Raw genomic sequence first — 12,521 nt, forward strand, 5'->3', positions numbered from 1 at the left:
CCCAGGATATTGGTGCCCCTCAGGTTCAGATGTAGACCATCCTGTCTATAGAGGTCCCACCTTCCCCAGAAAGAGCCCCAGTTATCCAGAAATCTGAATCCCTCTCGCCTGCACCATCCCTGTAGCCACGTGTTTAATTGCTCTCTCTCCCTATTCCTCATCTCACTATCACGTGGCACGGGCAACAACCCAGAGATAACAACTCTGTTTGTTCTCGCTCTGAGCTTCCATCCTAGCTCCCTAAAGGCCTGCCTGACATCCTTGTCCCCTTTCCTACCTATGTCGTTAGTGCCAATGTGGACTACGACTTGGGGCTGCTCCCCCTCCCCCTTAAGGACCCGGAAAACACGATCCGAGACATCACGTACCCTTGCACCTGGGAGGCAACATACCAAACGTGAGTCTCTCTCGCTCCCACAAAATCTCCTATCTGTGCCCCTGACTATTGAGTCCCCAATTACTAATGTTCTACTCCTTTCCCCCCTTCCCTTCTGAGCAACAGGGACAGACTCCGTGCCAGAGGCCCGTACCCCATGGCTTACCCCTGGTAAGTCGTCCCCCCCACAAGTATCCAAAACGGTATACTTGTTACTCAGGGGAACGACCGCAGGGGGTCCCTGCACTGACTGCTTCTTCCCAGTCCCTCTTACAGTTACCCATCTATCTCCAGTCTTTGGTGTAACTACTTCCCTGAAGCTCCTATCAATGACCCCCTCTGCCTCCCGAATGATCCGAAGTTCATCCAGCTCAAGCTCCAGGTCCCTAACACGGTTTTTGAGGAGCTGGAGTTGGGTGCACTTCCCACAGATGAAATCAGCAGGGACACTGACGGCGTCCCTCACCTCAAACATTCTGCAGGAGGAGCATTGTACTGCCTTCCCTGACATCCCCTCTAGATTAAAAAAAAACAAGAAAAAGAAAAAGAAAGGAAGAGCTTACCTGATATTATCTCAAACCCTGATCCCGCTGAAAGGTAAGCAAATTTAAAGGCACTCACTCACCTTCACGACAGGCCCCTGCTCCCGCTTCCCAACCACCGTGGGGTGGGGGGGGTTGGTTAGAGGAGGAGGTAAGGTGGGAAACACTCACAAAGTGTTTCGGGTTTAACTGTCACTTGCCAACAGCCCCTCCACAAACCACCTTCAACTTAGGCTGACCGCACTGCACGTATGCAAATTTCCCCAGAACAGCTGATCAGTAGCTCTGCTCTGCTGCCCTCTGCTGGTTGCTTGCCTTTACTCAAACTCCTTGGGTCCTCTTCGCAGGTTCACCTTCAACTTAGGCTGACCGCACTGCACGTATGCAAATTTCCCCAGAACAGCTGATCAGTAGCTCTGCTCTGCTGCCCTCTGCTGGTTGCTACCTCCTCCACAAACATTCAATCCCTCCACCACCGACAAACAGTGTCAGCCTTGTGTAACGTCCACAAGATGTACTGCAGGACCTCACCAAGGCTCCTTAAGAAGCACCTTCCAAATTCACAACTACTACCATCTAGAAGGACAATGGCAGCAGATACCTGAGAACACCATCATCTGGAGGTTCCCCTCCAAGTCACTCACCACCCTGACTTGGAAATATAGCACCGTTCCCTCACTGTCACTGAGCCAAAATCCTGGACTGCCCTCCTCAACAGAACTGTGCGTGTACCTTCACATTTGGGGCTGCAGCGCACTATCATCTTCTGAAGGGCAACTAGGGTGGGGAAATAAATGCTGGTCTAACCAGTGACACCCACATTCCCTAAACAAATTAAGACAAGGTTTCATTTAAATGGCATCCGGGGCTTGGATGGCGGTGGAGAGGGTCAAATGTATCAACAGATAGGCCAAAGGAGCACTGCTAAAATAAAAATGACGATCTATGGGCATTTTTCTGACCGGCTCACAGTGGTCCTAAAAAGACACTGTAATGCCCGTACAAATTGGTGGAGAATGGGAAGCACACGTTCCACTCACTTGTCTCAGAAAATCACATGTCCTCGAATTAGCTCAGGACCTTGATATGCAGAGTTACAGAGTTTAATGTCTGTTTCAGTTTGGCAATCTAGGGAACCAAAACTCATCCAAAACAATATAGCTTTAGGCACATTGCCACTCACCCAGTATCCTATAATCAATCACTGCAATAAAAACCTGTCCGACCTTTAGCGCTGTATTTAATAATGACATCTGAAGCTGTCAAACCATTTCATGCTAACCTATCAAAATGTTCCCCAGTCCTTGGCAGGCATCCCCTAAATTCCTGAACACTCAAAAAAGCCAATATTCAGTCCCCGCACCTCCACCGCCAACCCCCCACCCACCCTCCACCCTCACCCACCGATGGTACTGCTGGAAATAATAATAATCTTTATTAGTGTCACAAGTAGGCTTACATTAACACTGAAATTTAGTTACTGTGAAAATCCCCTAGTCACCACACTCCAGCGCCTGTTCGGTACATTGAAGGAGAATTCAGAACTTCCAATTTACCTTAAATGGGGGCCTCACGGTAGCATGGTGCTTAGCATCAATGCTTCACAGCTCCAGGGTCCCAGGTTCGATTCCCGGCTGGGTCACTGTCTGTGGAGTCTGCACGTCCTCCCCGTGTGTGCGTGGGTTTCCTCCGGGTGCTCCGGTTTCCTCCCACAGTCCAAAGATGTGCGGGTTAGGTGGATTGGCCATGCTAAATTGCCCATAGTGTAAGGTTAATGGGGGGATTGTTGGGTTACGGGTATACGGGTTACGTGGGTTTAAGTAGGGTGATCATTGCTCGGCACAACATCGAGGGCCGAAGGGCCTGTTCTGTGCTGTACTGTTCTATGTTCTATGTTAAACCGGAGCACCCAGGGGAACCAATGCAGACACGGGGAGAACATGCAGACTCCGCACAGACAGTGACCCAAGCCGGGAGTCGAACCCGGGTCCCTGGCCCGCACAACTCAAAGATGTGCAGGGCAAGTGATTTTCCCATGCTAAATTGCCCCTTGATTGGAAAAAAAAAGAATTGGATACTCTAAAACAGATAGCAAGGTTTTCTACAGGTATTTAAACAGAAAAAGAGTGGGTAAAATGAGTGTTGGTCCTCTGGAGAGCGAGAATAGGGAGTTAGTTGTTGATAATAAGGAAATAATAAGAACAGCACAGTGTCTCACAGGGCCAGGGATCCAGGTACAATTCTGTCCTGGGGTGACTGCGGAGTTTGCACATTCTCCCAGTGTCTGTGTGGGTTTACTCAAAGTTCAAAGATGTGCAGGTTAGGTGGATTGGCCAAGCTAAATTGTCCCTTAGTGTTCAGGGATGTGCATGTAGGTTACCGGGATTGGACAGGGGAGTGGACATGGGCAAGGTGCTCTTTCAGTGGGTCGGTGCAGTCTTGATGGACCGAATGGCCTCCTTCTGCACTATCGGGATTCTATAAAACGACGGATGATATTAACAAATATTTGCTTCTGTTTTCACTGTGGAAGACACAAAAATATTCCAGTGACATCAGTTGTAAATCAGGAGGTAGAAGGGAGAGCACAACTCAGTGAAATTACAATCAGCAGGGAAGCAGTACTGAGTAAACCGATAGAGCCTCACGCTGACAAGTCTACGGGTCTAAATAGACTTCATCCTGGAATTTTAAAAGGGTTGACTAAGGAGGTAGTAGAAGCATTGTTGTTAAATTTCGAAAGTTCCAGCCGCGGAACTTAAAGGAAAAGTAAGGGGGGGCTGGAAGGCAAGGGAGCTGGGGGCAGGAAGGGGAGGAGGGGGGGCGAAAGCTCACAAAAAATAGGCCACGAGGTCCAAGGGACAGAGCCACAGGGGATGGGCCTGAGGGCAAGTTGAAAACCAGACTGAACAACAACAAAAAACATACGCTGGTTAATACACACTCGGGCCACACTCAGAGATACAGCTGAGGCAGGTCGACCAAATGGGGACTACGGTCACAGAGGGAGGGGAGAGAAGTTTGTGCAAATGTATTTTGTGACTTTTGTTTATTTCTGTTTTCTTTTTTGCTCTTTGATTTATGCCTTTTGTATCTTTTATAGCTTTAATTTTTCCTTGGTCATTTTTGCTTTGTATTACTCATGATTTTGCAACTTGTAACTGAATCTACGAACTGAAATGTGTAATGTACAATGTGAAAACCAATAAAAACATATTTTTTTTAATTCTAAAATTCTCTACTTTCTGAAAAGATTCCAACATACTCAGAAGTAGCAAATATAGCCCCTCTATTCAAGAGGGGGAGGCAGAAAACAGGAAGCTATAGTCCAGTTAGCTTGATGGCTGGCATGGAGAAGGTGGTGGAGTCAATGACGTGATAGCTGGACACTTAGAAAAACTCAGCGTAATTGTGAAAAAAATTTGCATGGTTTTGTGAAAGGGAAATCATGCTTAACCAATTTATTGCAATTCTTTGAAGGAGTAATATGTGTTGTTGATAAAGGGGAGCATATGGGCAGCACGGTAGCACAAGTGATTAGCACCATGGCTACACAGCACCAAGGCCCCAGGTTCGATTCCCGGCATGGGCCACTGTCTGTGCAGAGTCTGCACGTTCTCCCCGTGTCTGCGTGGGTTTCCTCCGGGTGCTCGGGTTTCCTCCCACAGTCCAAAGACGTGTAGGTTAGGTGGATTGGCCATGATAAATTGCCTGTCGTGACCAAAAAAGGTTAGGAGGGGTTACTAGGTTACGGGGATAGGATGGAAGTGAGGGCTTAAGTGGGTTGGTGCAGATTCGATGGGCTGAATGGCCTCCTTCTGCACTGTATGTTCTATGTCTATGTCTATAGAAGTGACAAACAAGGGTAGGAAAGCCAATGAAGGGAGGGCTATGAGATGGAGTGTTTATGTGAACCATGTTGGTTGGAGTCTGTTTGGGGGGGGGGGGGGGGGGGGGTGGTTGTGTTCTTGCACGTTATTTGTTTCTCTTGGATTTTTCTGTCTAAAAGTGTAAAAATTATAAATGCTTTAATAAAATATTTTCTTAAAAAAAAAGATTTAGGGGAGCATGAAGACCTACTGTACTTGGATTCCGAAACGGCATTTGATAAGGTGCCATATCAAAGGTTATTGCAGGAACTAAAAGTCATGTTGCAGCTGTATAGAACCTTAGTTAGGCCACACTTGGAGTATAGTGTTCAATTCTGGTCGCCACACTACCAGAACAATGTGGAGGCTTGAGAGAGGGTGCAGAAGAGATTTACCAGGATGTTGCCTGGTATGGAGGGCATTAGCTATGAGGAGAGGTTGAACAAACTCGGTTTGTTCTCACTGGAATGACGGAGGTTGATTACGACCTGATAGACATCTACAAAATTATGAGGGGCAGAGACAGGGTGGATAGTCAGAGACTTTTTCCCAGGGTAGAGGAGTCAATTACTAGGGGGCATAGGTTTAAGGTGAGAGGGGCAAGGTTTAGAGAAGATGGCACGTTTTTTACACAGAGGGTAGTGGGTGCCTGGAACTCACTGCTGGAAGAGGCGGTGGAAGCAGGGACGATAGTGACATTTAAGGGGCATCTTGACAAATACATGAATAGGATAGGAATAGAGGGATATGGACCTCAGAAGTGTAGAAGATTTCAGTTTAGATGGGCAGCGTGGTCCGCGCAGGCTTGGAGGGCCGAAGGGCCTGTTCCTGTGCTGTACTTTTCTTTGTTCTTTGTTCTCATGATGTTGGAGGTAATTTAGCCTGGATTGATGATTTTCTGGCTTGTAGAAAACAGAGAGTATGCATGCATAGATCTTTGTCTGATTGGCACGATGTGATAAGTAGAGCCCCATGAATGTCTTTGCTGGGCCTTCAACATTTTACATTTTACATCAATCACTTATATGGGAAGAGCAAAAACATGGGCCGGGATTCTGCGGGAATCGGCGGGGCAGGCAACTCCGGCGCCGAGGAGTGGTGTGAACCACTCCGGCATCGGGCCAGCCCAAAGGTGCGGAATCCTCCGCACCTTCAGGGGCTAGGTCGGTGCCGCGGTGGTTTGCGCCACGCCAGCTGGTGGGGAAGGGGCTTGGCACCACGCCAACCGGCACCGGAGGGCCCCCGCCGGTCGGCGCGAGTTGGCGCATGCGCGGGAGCGTGTGCTGGCGTCATCCTAGCGCATGCGCAGGAGGGCTCATCTCCACGTCGGCCATGGCAGAGGACCACAGCGGCTGACGCAGAAGAGTAGAGTGCCCCCACGGCACAGGCCGGCCCGTGGATCGATGGGCCCCGATCGCGGGTCAGGCCACCGTGGGGCACCTCCCGGGGCCAGATCCGCGCCCCCCCCGAGGACCCAGGAGGCCGCCCGCGCAGCCAGTTCCCGCCGGTAAGTACCTACTCTAATTTACGCTGGCGGAACAGGCCGAAAACGGGTGGCCACTCGGCACATTGTGGGCCGGAGAATCGCCGGGGGGGGGGGGGGGGGGGGGCGCTGCTAGCGGCCGCCGACCGGCACAGTGCAATTCCCGCCCCCGTCAAATGCTCGGCGCCAGAGAATTCGGCAGCCAGTGGGGGCGGGATTCACGCTGCCCCCCCAGCAATTTTCCGACCCGCCGGGGGTCGGCGAATCCCGCCCATGGTAGTTAAGTTTATGCTAACACAAAGATAAGTCGGAAAATATGTTGTGAAGAAGACATCAGAAGTAGTTTGCAGATGGATAGAGATAGTTTGAAAGACTGGGCAAAGATCTGGCAGGTGGACAATAATGTGAGAAAATGTGAAGTTGCTCACTTTGGCTGGATGAATAAAAAAGCAGATTATTACTTTTTTAAATAAACATTGTATTGATTTTTCCAATTTATTTGCATAATTTAAATTACATATATTTAACTAACATTTAACAATCCCTCCCTCAATCCGAAATCAATTCATCAACTAACTAACTCCCTTTAGCTGCTGACTGAGGCTAATTCCTTGAAGTGAGATATGAACAGATGCCACCTCTTGTGAAACCCTCTTCGCATTCCCTCTTTAGCTAAATTTAACCTTCTCGAGGCTTAGAAATTCCATTAAGTCTCCCAGCCATGCTGGGGCACAGGATGGAGCAACCAGCCTCCAATCCAATAGAATCCACCTCCTCACCACCAGTGAGGGAAAGGCTAAGACATCTGCCCCTGCCCCTGTCTGGAGCTCTGGCAAGTCCAAACCCCGAATATGGGACCCAGGGGACTGGGTTCTAGGTCCATCTAACACTATTGTCATGGTGCTAAAGAAGGTGCCCCAGAACCTCCTCTGTTTTAGGCATGACCAAAGCATGTGCAAAGTATGTTCCCCCCCCCCCCCCCCCCCCCACCGTGGTTTGCCTTTCCTTCCTCTTAGAATGAGTTGTTCCCCACCCCACCTAAGGTAACTCATTCTCAACCTCATCAGATGTGTTCTGTGAACAACCTTCAGTTGTATTAATGCCAATCTCGTGCACGAGGTTAATGCATTTAGGTGTTCTAATGTATGGGTCACAGAATGTTAGTAATCAGGTACAGCAAGCAATCAAGAAGCCCAATGGAATGCTACCTTTTACTACAAAAAGAATTGAACGTAAAGGCAATGATCGATGTTATGCTTCAGTTGTACAGGGCGTTATTGAGGCTTCATCACAAATACAGTGTACAGTTTTGGCTTTTTTTTTAAGGATGGAAGCAAATGCATTGAAGGCAGTTCAGAGAAGATTTACTCGATTTATATCTGGAATTAGTAGGTTGTCTTATGAGGATAGGTTGGACAGGGTGAGCCTGTTTACACTGAAATTTAGAAATGCGAGGGGTGACCTGTTTAAAGTACATAAGATCCTAACTGTTCCTGATAAGGTGGCTGTGGAAAGGATGTTTTCTCTTGAGGGTAGGACCAGAAGCAGGGGCCACTATTTTAAAATTGTCGATTGCTTTTTTAGAACAGAGATGAGAAGATGTTTTTTTCCCTCAGAAGGTTGTGCAATTTTAAAACACCCCACCTCAAAAGGCAGGGGAAGCGGGGTGACTGATTATTTTTTAAGACGGAGATAGATAGATTCTTGTTCGGTAAGGAGATCATAGGTTATCGGGGTAGATGGGAAGGTAAAACTCAAAACACAAGCAGATCAACCATGATCTTATTGAATGGCAGAGAAGGCTTGAGGGGCCGAATGGCCCACTTCTGCTCCGATTTTGTATGCCCCTACCCAGTATCTTTTGCCCTTACACTCTCCTGCCAACTCACCTATATCCACCATGGGCAAATCTCATCAACCATGCTGAGATGAAATAAAATAAATTTCTAAATATTTATTACAGACTTCACCATGTTAAAAAACACTCTGATTCATAAAAGTCCAGTCAATACTTTTAAATCCCTTCAAGCACCTAAACCATCATTCAAAAAAAAAATTGTATCCATAGCAAAAGTAGCTACGAGGAGAGATTGGATTGGTTGGAGTTATTTTCCTTGGAACAAAGAAGGGTGACTTAATTGAGGTGTACAAAATTATGAGGGAAGAGATAGAGTGGATAGGAGAACATTGTTTCCCTTGATGGAGAATTCTAGAACCGGGGGGGCATAGATTCAATATATGTGGCAGAAGGTGTAAACGGGGGCGGCACGGTGGCACAGTGGTTAGCACTGCTGCCTACGGCGTTGAGGAACTGGGTTCAAATCCCGGCCCTGGGTCACTGTCCGTGTGGAGTTTGCACATTCTCCCCGTGTCTGCGTTGGTTTCACCCCCACAACCCAAAGATGTGCAGGTTAGGTGGATTGGCTATACTAAATTGCCCTTAATTGGAAAAAAATAATTGGGTAACTCAAAATTATTTTAAAAAAGGTGTAGAGGGGGCATGAGGAAGAACTTTTATACGCAGAAGGTAGTGGGAATCTGGAATTCACTGCTCAAGTTGGTGGTGGAGGCAGAGACCTTAAACTCAATTCAAAAATACCTGGATCTGCACCTTAAGTGCTGTAAGATACAGACTGTGGATCGGGTGCAGGAAGGTGAGATAATAATAATAACAATCTTTATTAATATCACAAGTAGGCTTACATTAACACTGCAAATGAAGTTACTGCGAAAAGCCCCGAGTCGCTACATTCCGATTAGAAAGGGCACCTGGGTGATCTCAAGCTGGCACGGACAAAAGTGGGCCAAAGGCCTTCCTCTGTGCTGTAATGTTTCTACGATAACCCCACATCAAAGACAGCTAATCCTTTTGGAACTGCCAATCAATTTGTGAACTTAAAACCCACCACTATGATAATGACAGGTTTGGGAACTATTCAAGGGTAATAATACTATAATGGTAGCGCTTAGGGTTTGTCAACAAACATCAGGTGGGATTTTGAAATCCCCCCCCCCCCCCCCCACTGCAGCGCATGTTGCAGCAGTAGGGGCAGCCCACCATTGACCTGTAACCTAATCTTCTGGTCTCACCACCATCAATGAGGTTTTCCTGATTTTCTTTCACCATTCACCATCGGGGACCCCGCTCCAGGCAGGAATGGAAGATCCGGCAGGTACGACTGGAAATTTTGGCTATCATTGAAACCTCAGTCATAGATTTTTATGAACTCACAGGCACAGGCAGGCAGATTTCCCCCAAAATTGAAGGGCTGACCATTTAAATAGCTTGACAGTTCTACAAACCTTATCTGCTGTTTATCAGCATTTACACCTACTCTAAAATAATTGCAATTTGTGCACTGCAGATAAGGCCCTCGGACTAGCAAAAATTGGGCATGTTTTAACTTGACACTGAGTGCAAATGGCCTTGCTGAGTTCTGGTTTTCCATTTGAGTCACGGTCTGCTCAGTTCCGCTACTGACGAAAATAGGATCTGTCAAAAATCAGGGTGGGACCTCTGGATTCAGGTTTCCAGCGCCATTTTGAATGAGCCGTGGAGTTACCATGACTCCATGAAAATCTAGACCACTAACCCTGTTTCTCTTCCACAGATGCTGCCAGACCTGCTGAGTCATTCCAGCCTTTTTATGTTTTCATTTCAGATTTCCAGCATCTGTAGCATTCCGCTTTTGAATTAGTCGAAGAACTTTGTAACTAATTTGCAAACAATGCATAGCTGGTCGCAAATTTTCCTGGAGACTTGAGACATTATAATGGTGTATCTATGTTAACATGAAGTTAGTGTGAAAGTGCCTTACACCATTCCATATTTTCCTGAATCCTTTAATGCGTAATTAATGAATTGATGAAAATTAAACTCAAATAGTCTTATCAGCATTTTAGTAATGGACTGCTACTTTTCAAATTAGCAGTAACTGCTTATTGATCTTTATATCCATTGGATCTTGCTTTTATATGACTTAGTTATTAATTTTATTCACAAAATAAAATATACTTTGCTAAAGATAAAGAATTGGATAGAAAAAAGAATCAGGTAGCTGAGAGCTAACTTAATATCATCAATTTTTGAAATGTACTTTGGGTCCAGAAATTAGAAACCAATGTGTTTTCAAGTATTCAATTATAGTTCTTATTGTAGTGGTCCATTTTAACTTAAAAAGATTTAATGGGAAATTATGTTACTGATCAGTTATGTCACTTTATCATTTTTAGGGCTTTCTCAAGACGCCTCGTGATAATAACCACAGTTATTAAATGACTTGGGAAAAGTCTCAGCCACAATAATGAAAGGGTTATCAAGCAGCCGAGGCCACCATCATGCAAGCAACTCTGATCCCTCGTACGATGCATTGTCCCACCAACAGGAGAGAAAGCCATACATACTCAACCCAATTGACTCCCACGCTGGAGATTCCTATCCCAGTCAGCGGAACTCCTTTCACTCAGAGTGCATGGTTCCTTTCAATGACCAATTATCCAGTAGCACTTTCCCGAGAAGACATTATAGTTCACAGCACGATCTCAAGGATGAATGTGCCCTGGTGCCTGCACCTCCATCGAATAAAACCAATCGCATCCCCGCCAACCTCCTGGACCAGTTTGAGAGACAACTCCCAATGCGTCGTGATGGGTTCCACACATTACAGTACAAACGGACAGCCCTGGAACACCGGAGTGAAAGCCCAGGAAGGATCCGCCACCTGGTTCACTCAGTCCAAAAGTTGTTCACTAAGTCACATTCTCTCGAAGGGCCCTCTAAAGGAAATACAAATGGCAATAAAACAAGCCCCGATGAGGTACATGCCCTGAGACGTGGCAAGCGCAGCAAGAGCAAAGATAGGAAGTCAGAGCTGAAGAACAAGTCTAATATTTCAGGGTGGTGGAGCTCAGATGATAACTTGGACGGTGATGTGTGCATTTATCATGGGCCATCAAACGTGATGACCATGGGTCGATGTCCTGACCGTTCAACATCTCAGTATTTCATGGAAGCTTATAATACTATCAGTGAGCAGACGTTAAAAACCTCCAGGAGCAATAATGACATGAAATGCACAACTTGTGTGAATATCCCACTGAACGTTGATGCACAAATCATGAAGAAGAGCTCGTGGTCTTCAACGTTAACGGTGAGCCGAGCCCATGAAGTTTATCAGAAGTCCGCGATGAATCTTGATAATAAAACTGTCATGAAATCGGAAACGTGTCAGAAAGAGCGTTCATGCCAATATCTCCAGGTATGCATCTAACACATAATCATTTCAGATCATACTATTGCTACAAATAATTGTTGACAAGATTGGAACTGTTTAGTACAACATGTGCACTGCCTCTGTTTTCTGAACTGTGCTGAAAATAACACAACATATAAAAGCATATCAAAACTGGAAAGAATCTGCTTTCCATTTATTATATTGACAGTTTCATTAAGGGACATTGGTTTTACAAGAAGTCTTTGGCAAATTACATCTTATTTGCTTACAAACACACAAGAATGACATAAATCACATAAAAAATATATTGTGGCGTCTTTGCTTGTGATGCTTTCAATAGATAATTACCAACTGACCCTCATTAAACCTTTATTTCTCATTTCTGTCATGTTTAACAGTACATGCTTGATATATATATATATATATGTATGACCGGACATTTTACAATACTGTTGAATTTTGATGTGCTCAGTTATTTACTGGTTGTAAATTTCTTCAAAGTCCCTGGGGTGATTTAGTGGATCTGTTAGCCGTGGGCACAAATCCCACCATGGCCACTAAATAACGGAAGAGGCCTAAAGCAGGATTTGTGCCGGCGAGGTTTCAGAGTGCTTCCCAGCCCCACCGATGATGTGGTCATTTCGTGCCCAGGAAGAGCGCAAACCTGATTCATGTGAATTCGAACGTACTAGCGTCTGCTTAGTAGGCTTAATGTTGCATCTTCAGCCTCCAGCGAATCTTCCTACCACCCAGCTGGAAGCACTACTGCTTTATACAAATGGAACCCAGGTGTCATGAACTCAGAATGGGAGGAAGGTGGTGAGCCTTCTCTCTCCACTCAGCACCAGGGAGTCCGAGGGGATCGAGGATGCTGGGTAGTGCCGGGAGGGGGACAGGGGCATTGGGGGGGGGGGGGGGGGGGGGGGGGGGGGGGGGGGGGGGATTGTGAGGGTTGTGAGGGTTAGCGGCTTTGGGAGGGTGTAAGAGAAAGAAGAGGTCAAGGTCAGAAGGCTTCAC

At 46.4% G+C, this 12,521-nt stretch overlaps 1 protein-coding gene across 11 annotated transcripts in view; it reads left to right on the top strand.

The window, feature by feature from the left end:
* The window catches only part of dlgap1a (discs, large (Drosophila) homolog-associated protein 1a), a 1,116,163-nt gene that overhangs the window by 793,580 nt on the left and 310,062 nt on the right, over window positions 1–12,521 (top strand). For all 11 annotated transcript variants that reach the window (XM_038809179.1, XM_038809170.1, XM_038809173.1 and 8 more), the window contains one exon: window positions 10,504–11,528. In XM_038809179.1, the coding sequence (XP_038665107.1) occupies window positions 10,575–11,528 (954 nt within the window). In that variant the 5' untranslated portion in view covers window positions 10,504–10,574. The remainder of the gene's footprint in view (window positions 1–10,503; window positions 11,529–12,521) is intronic.

This window comes from Scyliorhinus canicula, chromosome 10 (assembly GCF_902713615.1).
Source record: "Scyliorhinus canicula chromosome 10, sScyCan1.1, whole genome shotgun sequence".
Lineage (NCBI taxonomy): Eukaryota > Metazoa > Chordata > Chondrichthyes > Carcharhiniformes > Scyliorhinidae > Scyliorhinus > Scyliorhinus canicula.